General features: G+C 40.2%; 1 protein-coding gene across 2 annotated transcripts in view; it reads left to right on the top strand.

Annotated features, from left to right (window-relative positions):
• The first annotated feature begins 1,763 nt into the window (after nt 1-1,763).
• FLT3 (fms related receptor tyrosine kinase 3) overlaps nt 1,764-14,550 on the top strand; it is a 77,920-nt gene continuing 65,133 nt past the window's right edge. Inside the window, exon 1 of one of the 2 annotated variants that reach the window (XM_077809839.1) lies at nt 1,764-1,861. In XM_077809839.1, the coding sequence (XP_077665965.1) occupies nt 1,807-1,861 (55 nt within the window). In that variant the 5' untranslated portion in view covers nt 1,764-1,806. Of the gene's footprint in view, nt 1,862-9,084; nt 9,188-14,550 lie in introns of those variants that run through there. The other variant, XM_077809848.1, reaches the window with a different exon arrangement.

Below are 14,550 nucleotides of genomic sequence, written 5' to 3'. Positions count from 1 at the left end.
AGGGCCCTCCACTTTTATATAGAATGACTCACTAACTCACTGTGAGAGTGGGCAAGTCAGGTGACCTTTTTTTGTAGTCTAGACAAACAAGCTGTAAAGCAAGCCACACTAGGTCCTCACAGCTGCTGTAGCTAAGTTTGAGCTTTCCTGTGGAAATTAATAGCTTCCTATACCCACCCACACAAACTGCTGCTTTACTCCTGTTCCAGCTATTAGAAACTGTCAGGGTTCCTTCCCCACTCTGAACTCTAGGGTATAGATGTGGGGACCTGCATGAAAGACCCCCTAAGCTTATTCTTACCAGCTTAGGTTAAAAACTTCCCCAAAGTACAAACTTTGCCTTGGCCTTGAACAGTATGCTGCCACCACCAAGCGTTTTAAAAAAGAACAGGGAAAGAGACCACTTGGAGACGTCTTCCCACAAAATATCCCCCCCAGCTCTACACCCCCTTTCCTGGGGAAGTCTTGATAATAATCCTCACCAATTTGTACAGGCGAACACAGACCCAAACCCTTGGATCTTAAGAACAATGAAAAATCAGTCAGGTTCTAAAAAGAAGAATTTTAATTAAAGAAAAGGTAAAGGAATCACCTCCGTAAAATCAGGATGGAAAATACATTACAGGGTATTCAGATTCCAAACACAGAGGATCCCCCTCTGGGCAAAACCTTAAAGTTACAGAAAACAGGAATAAACCTCCCTCTTAACACAGGGAAAATTCACATAAAACAAAAGATAAACTAATCCATCTTGCCTGGCTTACCTATACTGGTTGCAATATTGGAGACTTGGATTAGGATGGGTTGGAGAAGATGGATTTCTGTCTGACCTCTCTCAGTCCCAAGAGAGAACAAACACATGAACAAAGAGCACAAACAAAAGCCTTCCTCCCCTGCCAAGATTTGAAAGTATCTTGTTCCCTTATTGGTCCTTTGGGTCAGGTGCCAGCCAGGTTAGCTGAGCTTCTTAACCCTTTACAGGTAACAGGACGTTGCCTCTGGCCAGGAGGGATTTTATAGCACTGTATACAGAAAGGTGGTTACCCTTCCCTTTATATTTATGACAGAAACACAAGACCAGAAACTTCTCATTAAGAGTTTTAAACTGAGCAGGTCAGCTGATAGATTCTGACGAACAAAGTCTTAATCATCGGGAGAGGGCTGCTCTCACTCAGTTTTAAAGTTTTCTCCCTCTTGTGATGACATATGTTGCTGTGTATTTCCATGAGACATTTAGAATCTTGCTCGGATTTTTGCTTTGAATCTTCCTCTTTCGGATTGTTATCACAGCTTGAATGATGCACCTCCCTAAAGATACCAACAAATTACGCGGACTTTCAGCCATAGACTGAGCAGCAGAAACTGCATTTGCTTCAAAAATTGGATTGTAATTAAATGGCCAAAAGTCAGCTCTGTACAACCTGCCCTGGTATATTTTTTATCAACACTTGTGAGCTAAGGTTTAAGGGAACACAAGAGAGAGAAATACAGTGGCGCTAACAGATATCTAGTCTGGTTCACATAATACAGCTCCTTCTGCAATGATCCTTGCAACAGAAGGAAGAGGCTCCCTGTCCCTCAAAGAGGCCCTTTATTCCCCCTCTCACAGCCATTTCCTTTGGGTGCAGGTCTCAGTTGTATACGTTCTTGGGCCCTCAGCTTTTGAAGAAGTGGTTTCATGGTGTAAAGGTTTGTGGTCACTGACGCGCACCCTTAAGAGAGCCACCTGCTGCGCTCAGTTTCACTCAGTTGGGCCTGGGGACTGCAGGCTCCAGTCAGGCAGGAGAGTCTCCGGCACCAGCAACCATGAGACCACACCAACCCAGCACCTGCTCCAGCGGCAGCCCTCTTCAGCTGCTTGGTAAGGGCACACACAGCACAAAGCCTCCTCCAGTCCTCCCTTACTATTATCTGATTCCTTTCTCCTTTTTTTCTCTCACTGCTGCATGGCCACTCTCTCCCTCCGTCTATCCCCTCCTGCTTCTCTTCTCTTTCCCCTTCCATGGCTCTTTCACTCATTCTTTCCTGCCCACCTCCTTTGACCTCCCTCTCATTCTCTTTCCCTCCTTTCTTCTATTCCTTGAATACTGTTCTCTCTCCCTGTCCTCTCCACCTTCACAATCTCCCCTTTCCCCATCTTTCAGCTTTTACTCTCAGTGCACCCAAATTCATCTCATGTACAAGGAAAGATTTCAGACTTAATGACAAAGTGGTTGTTTTCCAGTGTAAAGAATGCTAATACTGACTTATTTGGATTGTTTTAAGCAATATGGGGCAATTTCTTAGCTAAACCTTATATGGAATACCATGGCAGAGTAAGACTTAATATTGCATTTGTGGGTTACTTAGTGGTGTTTTAGAGTAAATTGTGTTGTTTTGCATTTTTGTTCTAGGGTGTAAATGGAAGAATACATCATATTAAAATGTAGCAACTTCTGCCTGATTCATTGCTATTGCAAAGCTTTTAGTTTTTAAAGACTTGGTTTCCCATTTTAAAAAATTATTCCAAATGTTTTAATGTTAGGAGAAGTGGAGACCACATTTACTGTATGTGAGATGCTTCCAAGCTACTTTCCTTTGTCTCTGAATTAAACTTTCCTTGCTTGAGGTGAGCTTGATCTAGTTGTTACAAAATTCAGGATTGTGAATCATGAGAAAGGTGTGCTTTTTTTTCTGGCTCTGCCACAGCCCTGCAGTATGACTGGGAAAGTCATTTCATGATTTTGTTTCCCCAACTGTAAAAAGTGGATAATAAAACTTACCTGCCTTCCAGAGCTGTTATTAGGGATGGTTCATTAATGTTTGTAAACCTATTTGAGATCTGCCAAGGGAAGGCACAATAGAAATGAAAAGGATTATTTTATGATCTTCTGCTGCAAATGACTCTAATGAAATGAGCACTAAGCAAAACCTGTCAGGCTTAGATTTTGGTGCATTTTCTTCTAGAAAAGCAAAGGATGTAAACAAAGTACAGTAATCTTTGTGGGAATCAGAGTTAGCATAGCATCCAATTCTGGGCTGTTAGTCTTACACAGCGCCTTAAAAACTAACCACAGTGTTACTATTAATTGTTATTATCTGTATTACTGTAACACCTACAGACCCCCACTGGGATCAGGGCCCCATTGAGTTAGGTGCTGTACAAACAGATAGTGAGAGACATTCTGTGCCCTGAAAACAAGATGGACAAAGGGTAAGAGAATGGGAGTATTATTATCTCTGTGAAGAAAAGGAGTACTTGTGGCACCTTAAGAGACTAACAAATTTATTTGAGCATAAGCTTTCGTGAGCTACAGCTCACTTCGTCGGATGCATTCAGTGTATTTTCTGAATGCATCTGATGAAGTGAGCTGTAGCTCACGAAAGCTTATGCTCAAATAAATTTGTTCGTCTATAAGGTGCCACAAGTACTCCTTTTCTTTTTGCGAATACAGACTAACACGGCTACTACTCTGAAACCTGTCATTATCTCTATTGTGTAGATGATTAATGTGCAGATATATGATTTGTCGGTTCAGAAGTACAGCAGGATTGTCACTGGGGATCGTTATCTCCATACATATAAAAATGTGGTGTTTTTTTAAAAAAAATGTCATTTTTAGAGTAGGAATTATGACGTTAGTGAATGATAATGAGATTCTTAAAATTGAAGTAGCCATTTCCCAAGACTTTGTAAAGGTTCTTCATTATTACTCAGAAGTTTGAACTGAAAACCAATAACGTAGCAGGTCCAGGTCTGACAGACTTTATCTGGCTGATATAAAAATGTTATCATAAAACTGTATTTACCCAGCTGTATTTACCCAGCAGAGACTCTCTAAAACTAAGATGAAAAGGAAAATATAAAGTTAAGACTCCCACTCTATCTTTACTTCATATATCTGCAGTTGCAGAAATCTCTGAACAAAGAGTGTCCTATGTGTGTTCGTTGCTGCAATAACCAGGCAGCAAGAATTTGGAAAGGAAGTCTGGGAGCATTATGAACCAAAACTTGTTTGTTTTATGACAAATAAAAGCTCCTCCCCTTACTGCTTTTTTGGCAATCGCAACCAGATTAGACACATGTGGTTAAAGGTAATATTATCTGGGGTGAAATTAGCTTCATTTGCACAAATCCAGGCAAGTGAAGTGCAGAGAGGTGGGGGAATAGGGCTGTTGTGCAGTTGCCCTCTCCACCTCACCCTGCAGTTTATGGGATGGAATCACTGGCCTTCTATGTCACTTGTGGATATGCATAATCACTGAACCCGAAACTGTGTCCAGTGCCACCTTTCATGGCAACCTATATAGGCCTGGCACAGAAATCTCTCTGCAACCACTATGGGTGCCATATGAGACCTCATATGGCTTTAGTAGCAGACCTCTCCATGCAGCCTCAGTTGTGAGGAGCATGTGGTGCAGAGGGATTTGTGTTGGTTTGACTCACCAGAGTGAATTTCACCCTTAAGAAACAGTCTTGCTTCATTTATATTTGCTACATTAACTTTTCATGACAGCTTTTCACGGGGCTGCCCATAGTTTCGAGACAAATTAGAGGAATCAAGTTATGAGTTACTGATTTAGTTCCCAGTCTTGCAATGATGTTAATGGACATTTTGCATGAGTAAGAACTGCAAATTCAGGCCCTAAAAAGCTCCAGAGGGGACAGCAGTTTCTCTGATTCTGCAAAAGCTAAAAGACAATAACACTGACATACATATCATGAAATCTATAGAAAACAAAACTGAAGTGTGTAACATTTCTGTACGGGATTACCAGAGAAGTCTGAGACTGGAGATTTCATTTCTATTTTTTAAACAGATAACAGAATTATTTGGGACCTAGTTTTCTCCAGAATTTGTCAGTCTCACTGCAACGCAAAGACTACCTTCTTATAAACCAACGGATAAAACACTCCAGAGCATGTTCAGACACAGACCCATGCCACTGCCAGAAATGGTAAATGAGTGAACATCCAAGAGGCAGAATCATGTTTTATCCTGACTACACTCTCTCCTGAAGCATGTTAAACCTTTACGCAAGCCAAGCAAATTCTTTGTACAAGACTAGTACATGCTCTGCTTACATGGTGAAACACAGTGGGATCTACAGGATCACAATGTATCTTTGCTTTGTCATATATTATCAAATATTTTATGGATCAAAAATTTAAGAAATATTATTTCTGAGATGAAGATTCCTGAGTGTAAAAAGGATTATTTGGATTTTTGCAACTGAATAAAACCGAGCTTGGTCTGTCCATGCTGTATTTCTTTTGAAGATGGACCCTAGCATTTTCATTTTGGGGTACCAAAGTTTGCCCAACTTTCAAGCAGATAGACATTTGGAAGATAGTCAGGGGATGCACTAATTCAGCATATAACTAGCTACCATCGACAGGCTCCTGTCCCTGGCCACTGGCCTTATGTTCTGGATCTGTGCTCATCAACAGTGGAGACCTCAATGGGAAAGATTGCAGGTTCCTTGCACTGGTGCACTGAGTGGACTTTCCACTACCAAAGGGAGATGGTATATCCAGGGCTGAATCAAGGCACAGGATTAATAAACTATCCTAGTCTACTCTTATTTAGGGTATGTAGAGATCTGTATGTATATGCAGAATATAACTTTCAAAAGAGCTGAATATAAAATAGCAAAAGCAGTATCATTTAGACCCATTCACTCAGTTACTGTTGTCTTTGCTGCCATTTTGCTCTACCAAGTTGAAGCAACCAGTAACTAAGAAAACTCTCTCAAACACCTCGTGGAAATGTTCACTCAAAAATCCAGGGACATGAGAGTAATGCTAATGTCAGAGATAATTAAATGGGAGAGCCAGGTTGTGAAAAAGAATTTCCAGAACAAAAAAAAAATGGAAGAGCTGTAGAGGGTAACAAAGAAGACTAACAACCAATTGCAGGCTCACAAAACAGCAATGGAAGAGATCAAGGACTTTTCAGTTGCAGTGATCAAAATTAAGAGGAAAGCAGGACTCAGCAAAACTAGGCCACAGCCAAGAACATCTCTTGTATTTCTGAGTGGGCAAGGAAGACCCAGCTTTTGATTCACTTTGTGTTTAACACTGTTCCTCAGTTCCTTGACATATCCTCCCACAGAGGTGCTACAGGAATCAAAAGAGAAGCACAATGCAAAATACTGGACTAGGGACTGTTGGTCTCTGTAACCCTAAGATCTAACAGGGACATTATGTTTGAAGGATAGAATCTTCTTCTTCCTGACACACTTCATGGAAGCCAAAAGGTTAAAAAAGACAGGATAGCTAATGTGTGGATGTCTTCCACCCAGTTCAGGTCCAGCTAGGATAGTAAAGAAATATCTGTTGCCTTTTCTAGGGTACATCCTTGGAAACCACGCTGCTTAAAAAAGCAAACACCCCCCCCCCCAATTGATTTGTATGTGTTGTAAAGTAGAACAGTAATTACACTTATTTTTACAGTATAGGTTTAATTGTGTAAGTAAGATTTTTGTGATATATGAGATATAAGTATGTTTTGGACAAATACTGATTGGGTTACAGTGTGTTCCTTTATGGTGTGAACACATTTAATTTTACATTTATAAAATTATTTTATAGTTGCAATTTTTTTCACAGTTATCTGGCTCATTACCATACATGGCATGCAGTGGTACATTAGCACAAAACCTATTATTATTTTAAATATTTTATTGATTCATTTTTACCTCTTTTACACTTTTTAGCATAGCTCTTCTTAACTTGCCGACAGGCTCCTCCTCCCCCCAACAACCAGAACACAAGGAAACCAGCTGTAGTGGAAATTATGTTTTAATTCAGACGGGAAATGTATACGGTACTAGGGTGACAAAGAGTATCATTTCTTCAGTAGCTGTCAGTGACATATACATTCTTGTGTTTTCATTTCTCTATTTCATGGAAACTTTTCTCTTTGGAGGCAAGTTATTATGGCCCAGACCCTGCAGCGCTTCCTCATCTGAGTACTTCATACTCACAAGAAGTTAGTAGCTCCATTAACATCAGTGGAGCTATTCTTGTAACAGGACTGAGCCCTCAGTGTGTAAACCTGAAGGGTATTTTTGATATCCTTTTAATAAACAGTGCAAAAATTCTCGTATTATCAGGTGAAGCCAGTGGGTTTATAAACATACTTTGGTTTTTAACTGAATAAATTGCATGGTTTTCATGGAATGGTCACATGTTCAATTTCCATAAGCAAATCACTGTATATAGACAAGAACACTGATGGTCCAAAGCCACATGATGATTGGCTAGTTGGCCTTTTTTGCTTATGTCTGTCACAGCCATTTACCAACTCCCAGTCCCATCTGGGACTTCAGCACGCACACACACACACACAATACTCTAGGTCCCTGGATCAAGGTGCAGTAAGGCACTGGTTAATATGGGGGACAAAAATAAGGAATCCTGTGAGGATGGAATATGAATGGCAGCAGTTATAGGGTTATGGAGAGTAAGTGTCTAAAGAAGAAAAAGTCACTCTTTAAATCCTTCCACCAACTGGCAAGTTACTATTTCTTGTTTGCAGTGTTGTTGTAGCTGTGTCGGTCCCAGGATATTAGAGAGAGAAGGTGGGTGAGGTAATATCTTTTATTTGACTATTTTTTGTTGGTGAAAGAGACAAAATGTTGAACTACTTCAGGACTGGTTGGTGGCCCTTTCTGCCACGTTTAACCTACTTTCCAAACAAGGAACTTTTCAGCAGTCCAAATGTTTATAAATTAAAGTGAATTGAAAATAGTTGTCAAGCCATAGAGTGCTGCTGGAAGAGCACTGACAGCAACAGGGCTTCATGTGGGCACAGGAGTCTACCTGCACAGAGCTCATTGCAGTATCGGGGCCCATGCGTCCAACATGCTCCCACTGTAGTCAAGAGAAGTTTTGCCATTTTTTTAAATAGGAGCATGATATGCACTCAACTCCCACAAGGAAAATAACAGTATGGTAGTTTGAGAAATGTACTTCATAATATTTAAGATGCAGAATCACAGGGACTGAAGGACAAGTATCTTAGCAAGGTGAAAGGTAAATGAAAGTTTGGATAAAAAGAACATCAGATTGGAAATAAGGTGTACATTTTTAACAGTGAGGGTAATTAACCATTGGAACAAATGACCAAGGCTCGGGGTGGATTCTGTATCACAGGCAATGTTTTAAATCCAGATTGGATGTTTTGCTAAAAGATCTGCACCAGGAATTATTGTGGGGAAGTTCTATGGCCCGTGTTATACAAGAGGTCAGACTAGATGAGCACAATAATCCCTTCTGGCCTAGGAATCTATGTATTTGTCCAAGAGTTCTGAAAGAATTTAAGAAAGAAGTGGCTGAGCTGATCACAAAGGTATACATTCGCTCATGAAAATCAGCTACTGTTACCAGAGCTATGGCAAATCCTATGTAGCTGGAAATATTTGAAAGAGAGGCAGAAAAATGGAAAGCTAATTAATAGATACAAAATAATCCAACACATAAATTCATTCAATGGGAAAAAGAAACCTGGACAGCATAAATGATGAAACAGGAATAGGAGTGACAAACAGCAAATTAGATACACATTTGTAATGCAAGATGACAGCAAAAAAAGCCAATAAGAGTTTCAGCAGCATATGCAGTGGTATCACAAGAGAAACACTATTGATCTTTGTGTCATCATTATTCTCATTGTCCCAGAGAGGAAAACTGAGGCACAGAGAGGCAAAGTGACTTGCCCATGGATTCACAGTGAGTCAATGGCAGAGCAGACAAAGGATCCAGGTGTCCTGGCACCAAGCCAGGTGTACAATTGAAACAAAAAAATTTAGAAAATGGGTGCCACTGACAAAAGAATATAATGCAAATCCCAAAATGGGATCACTTATCTAAAATCCCTATGAATCTGGCTATGATTAAGCTTATACATGACCATTAACCAGCCTTTTCTAACTAAGGACGGTACAACAGTAAAAAGTAAAAAACGAGAAATAAAAATTGATGAAATCTATTCCCAGGGTGCTAAGAAAAGGTAAGGCTCAGTAGGTGGAGGCCAAACTCTTGCAAATGGTGATCAGGAAGAGGAGACTGATAATGAGTTAGAAGTGATGTTGTAGGATGGGGAGGTGAAGGAGTACATTCCTCTTCCCCCACAGCTATTGACTAGCTGATGATACACAATGGAGGATGAGAAGAAATTTTAGGAAGATTGAAAACTGATTGGTGAGCAGAGCTTTGATATACTTGTTACAGGTGTGACAGTCATTTTCTCTGAGCAGGTGTTGTGGGGAGGGCTGAAAATGGTGTTCCTGAAGTAGGCTGGACAGGAGCTGTTGCTTCTCCTTCATGTATCCTAAGGAGAGATCTTTTAGATTCAGGCCTAGATGAAGGCACAATGGATTGGACAAACTGGAGATGTTTATTATCAGAACAGCCAAGAGAGATTTGTTACTTTGTTTATCAGACTGATGTAGTACCTCTTCAAGAATGGGATAGTAAAGTCCAACAGAATAGGCAAGAAGATGAATGCACTTGCTGAATATTTATTGCTGCTGCACTTAGTTTATTTGTCCTGGCTCCAAAAATAACATTTTTTGTTTCTTCAGAAATTATAGTGCTAATCTGGAATTTTCTTTCAGCCTTGGGGATCCTTCCAAAAAGGGATAATAGTTTAAGATTGATATCTTTAAATAAAAACCAGAGGATGATTGAAATAGAGCTGTTAACCAAAAACACCAATGTGAAAGAGAAAATTAGAAATGGGTCTGGTTTCCAGGTTTTAAATCAATATTCTGGTGATGTAATATTTATATTATTGTAGTGTCCAGAGGCCCTGTTGTTCAAGATGCTGCCCAGAAGAATTTATAGTCGATGAGCATGTCTACACAGTTTGTGCACCTATTTAACTAGTTTTTAGTTATTTGTGTAATCAGTGATTTAGTTAATTTGGTGCATAAATTTTGCATAGACGAGGCTTAAGAAAGCATTTACAAGTAATTTTTGTTAAGAAAAATGGAATGCAAATCCTTAGCTTGTAATTAGAGAGAGAACTAGTTAAACTAGTTGTGAGCTGTGAAACTACCCATAAATTCAAAGACATCAAAGGAATGCATATATATTCAATACACATTGCTCTGTCTGAAGCAAATCCCATAAAGGAAATATGGAAAGGGAATTTGATTATAGGGTGTAAGGAATAGTTTGCATGTTACATAAACAACTTAATTGAAAGAGATCAAAGTTAGCATGGGGAAAAACGTAATAGGTGAAATCCTGGACCCACTAAAACTGAGGGCAAAACTCCCATTCACTGCAAAGGGGCTAGGGTTTTACCCAATGTGTCAGCCTGAGAGTAAGTGGGTGTATCTTTCAATGACTGTTGTGCCTGCTTTCTCTAGGGCTGAATTTAGCCCATAGTGTGTAAGACAGTCCAAGTAGGTTTTACTTGCATGCTAAAGGAGTGCAAAGATGTAAATTGATGATGAAGTGGATTTTAGCCCATGAAAGCTTATGCCCAGATAAATTTGTTAATCTCTAAGGTGCCACAAGGACTCCTCATTGTTTTTACCAAATAAAAAGGACACCACATTATTGGATTTATTTTGACACCCATTCAGGAAAGGGGGCTGAATTATATCTGTTCAGACTCCAAGCTCAGCACTTCAGAAGCTTCAAAAGGGAGTTCATCCTTACCAGACCTAACTTGTACTGTTCATGAAGGTGAGATGCTTATCTAAGACTTTTATCATTTCTTGTCTTCACAATCTGAACCATCATTTGTTCTATCAAATTTGTGACTTGGGAGTCCTCCTGTACAGAATTACATGTATGCTAGCTTGTTTTCGTTATTTATTGTTTTATGTTCTGAACCTTGTTGCGTGTACAGATCTGTGACTGCAGCGAAATAGTCTCACATTGAACAGCATGGACCAAATCCTGCTGAGAATTCAATGGATAGGTTGGTGCAGGAAGAAGATGGAGGAAGGAAGCCTTCCTTCTGCCTCATTACCTCCAAGAAGCAGGGCAGGATCTCCACCTAGTGGTAAGAGGGGGTACTGCCACTAGTTCCACCATTACCCCAAGGAATTGGGGAAGATCTTCAGCAAAAATGCTGTGGATGCAGACTGCTGCTTTAATGAAGCAGTAATAGGGTGCATCCACCTGCCTCTCTCTCCTCACCACCAAAGAAACTGTGAGCTAATCTTCTCTGCAAATGGAGGATGGCTCTGCATATATAGTTGAGCAAGCCCTACTCCCTTGCTTTCCCTCTTCTTTGCTTGTCCCAGTAGTAAAGGGTAAAGTAGGGAAGTAAAATGAAGCAGAGTGAAGTTTGCATAGCCAAAGAGCTAGGAGATAGACCATACATTTTCTAGAAGCTGGGCATTTTGTTTCAGGTATAATCTAAGTGTCTGGGGAAGGTCTCACAGAGCTAAAATAGCGAGAGGCACCAAGAGCACTGAGAAGACTTGACAATATATTGCCTAGTCTAGAATGAATGTCCCAAATAATATGTGTTATGTGGAGACTGGTCCCAACTGAAAAAAAGCCTAAGCAAATGCAAAGAATTATTTTGGTTGAAAGAAAATAAATGAAGTTTCAATACACTGTTTCGAGGAATGAAACTGCCAATCTTTTTGTTTGGTTTCAGAGTTTAATTCTGTTTTTGTTCAGGACACAGCAGCCTATTGATTCAGTAGCATAGGCTCCTCAGATGATATTACCGCATGTGCTCCGCTTTTCACTGACTTCCTGTTAAATCCTGATTCAGATTCAAAGTTTCAGTGCTCCTTTGCAAAGCTCTCCGTGGGATTGTTCCAATTTACCTCAAGGACTACTTCACTCTATGGACTTGTCTACATTTCAAAAGTTGATCATGTTTGAACATGATTATAATCAATTGAGTTAAATGACATGGTGTTGCCCATGACAGACTTGTCAGTGTACACCAAAAATAATCATGCTCGCTGTCATGTCAACTAACCATGATTAATTATCATGATTTAAACCCTGGGGCTACTACAGTGCTAAACATGATTTGTCCTGGCCTACAGTGATCGGCAAAGTTGTGGTCAGCAGCATCATACTCATGTCATCTAACCTGATTATTTACAATAATGTTCAAACACAATATAATTCTGTAATGTAAAAAATATCCTAATATGAAGGTATCCGTGGAGACAGATATATTCCTCTGGAACAATGGAGCTATTTAAATAACATTACATTGATGGGTGTGGTATAAGAACCAAGAGAGATGGGTAGTTAAATGGATCTGAGAAGAAAATTCAAAGGAGCCACACACAAGCACGGCCATGCATCGGTGGAGAGAGGGGGCGTTAGAGGTATATTGCCCCCGGGGAAGCATATGCACTGAACAATTAATGATATCATGTGCACTGCTCTCTGAAGCTGGGCAGCTACACTGGCTTGAGTTTAAGACAAGGGGGCAATGGACCCTTCCTCACCATCGCTCTGGGTGGCTTGCACCTCGAGAGACAGTAGGAGGAGCATTTCCTGTGCTCAGAATACAGAGCCAATAATAGTACCTGGCCATTCGATAGGAGACCATATCAGTACTGCCAACTCAAAAGATCAAAAAGAATGAGCCAGACCACCTCATGAGATCAAAACTCATGAATCAGATCTCAAAAGATCATGAGATTGGCTGCACAAATTATTTTGGGGAAGTTCTATGGTCTGTGTGATCATCTAGTCTGACCTGTAGTACAACAGTCCCTTCTGGCCTTGGAATCTATGAATCTATGAATGATTGGGTTATCAGTATAGCCAACTCTGATAGGATATTTGGTATTTTTCTTAAAGCCCCAGCCTGACTCCTGATTTTTGAATGTTTGAGGTTGCCAGTACTGTGTCTTTACTGGAAAAGTTTGAAACTTCCCACCCATCTATTTTCACTGCACACCTTTTAGTTTTCAAAGTAACTAGAGTGTAACTAAGCTGCATGAGTCTTTGCCTCCCACGTATACTTCCATTAAGTGTGTTACTGGACCAAAGACTTTTTTTGACAATTCCCTGTAACCACCTTCCTCTAACTTCTCTGCTTCTGTACTCTTTATGGGTGCAGGTTGTGCTGGAAAGAATGTTTAGTGTAATTCCAGTCTATAGGTAGGCTTATGTAGGCAGCCTTGAAAGAGTGTCCGCATTACTAAGAGGATCCATATTAATCTACATACAGCAAAACTACATTTTAAAATGTTACTTAGGTTGCAAGGTCAAGCACTGAAAAGTTAGAAAATGCCACATCTAGGGTGGCCCATGCAGCCTTAATTCAGCCCCCTGGTGCATTCATCCTGTGCGCTGAATGGGGCAAGTGTCCTGTGGGAAAAATATTATGTGGTCATGACTGCACCATAGTGTATCTGCGACAGGGTTCTTTTCTTTTCTTTTATCTGCTCCTCCTCCCCTGCTACAGCTGGTTGGGCAGCTCCCAGGTGTCCCCAGTCCAGTGACTGCTGCTGCTTTGGCAGTGGTGTGAGCCTGGCACTTTAGAATGTTTGTGTGTTCTGTTATTATTTTGGCAAGCTTCCAGTTTTTTCCTGAAGGACACAAGCAAGAGATGGGAAAGGGCAATTTTTAACAGTTTATGCCTCAGCAAAAGATAAATAGAATTTCATGGGACAAAGAAAAGGCACTTTGTTAACCCAAGGGCATTCCCCCTGCTGACAATCAAAGCCTGTTGCAAACAATGACAATTATAGAGCTTCTCAAAGAAAGGTCACCAATGGCCCATCTAGCCTGTATCCTGTCTTCAGACAGTGGCCAATGTTAGATGCTTCAGAGGGAATGAACAGATCAGGGCAATTATTGATTGAGCCATCCCCTCTTGTCCACTCCCAGCTTCTGATAGTCAGATGCTAGGGACACCCCGAGCATGAGGTTGCATCTCTGATCATCTTGGCTAATAGCCGTTGATGGACCTATCCTCCATGAACTTACCTAGTTCTTTTTTTAAACCAGTTATAGTTCTGGCCTTCACAACATCCCCTGACAACGAGTTCCTCAGTTTGACTATGTGAAGAAGTACTTCCTTGTGTTTGATTTAAATCTGCTTCTTATTAGTTTCATTGGGTGACCCCTGGTTCTTGTGTTATATAAAGGAGTAAATAGCACTTCCCTATTCACTTTCTCCACATCATTCATCATTTTACAGATCTCTATTATATCCCCTTTTTGTTATCTCTTTTCTAAACTGAACGGACCCAGTCTTTTTAATCCTTCTTTATATGGAAGCTGTTCCATACCCTTAATCATTTTTGTTGTCCTTCTCTGTACCTATTCCAATTCTAAGATACCTTTCTGAGATGTGTTGACCAGAACTGCATGCAGTATTCCAGGTGTGGGTGTACTATGGATTTATATAGTGTCATTAAGCTATTTTTACTGTCTTATTAACTATCCATTTCCTAATGGTTCCTAACATTCTGTTAGCTTTTTTGGCCACTGCTGCATATTGAGTGGATATTTTCAGAGAACTATCCACAGTGATTCCAAGACCTTTTTCTTGAGTGGTAACAGATAATTTAGACTCCATCATTTTGTAGATATATTGTTGGGGTTATGTTTTC

This window comes from Eretmochelys imbricata, chromosome 1 (genome assembly GCF_965152235.1).
Source record: "Eretmochelys imbricata isolate rEreImb1 chromosome 1, rEreImb1.hap1, whole genome shotgun sequence".
Lineage (NCBI taxonomy): Eukaryota > Metazoa > Chordata > Testudines > Cheloniidae > Eretmochelys > Eretmochelys imbricata.
Note: the sequence above shows the minus strand (reverse complement) of the source record. Positions and strands in the feature narration are given on the sequence as shown.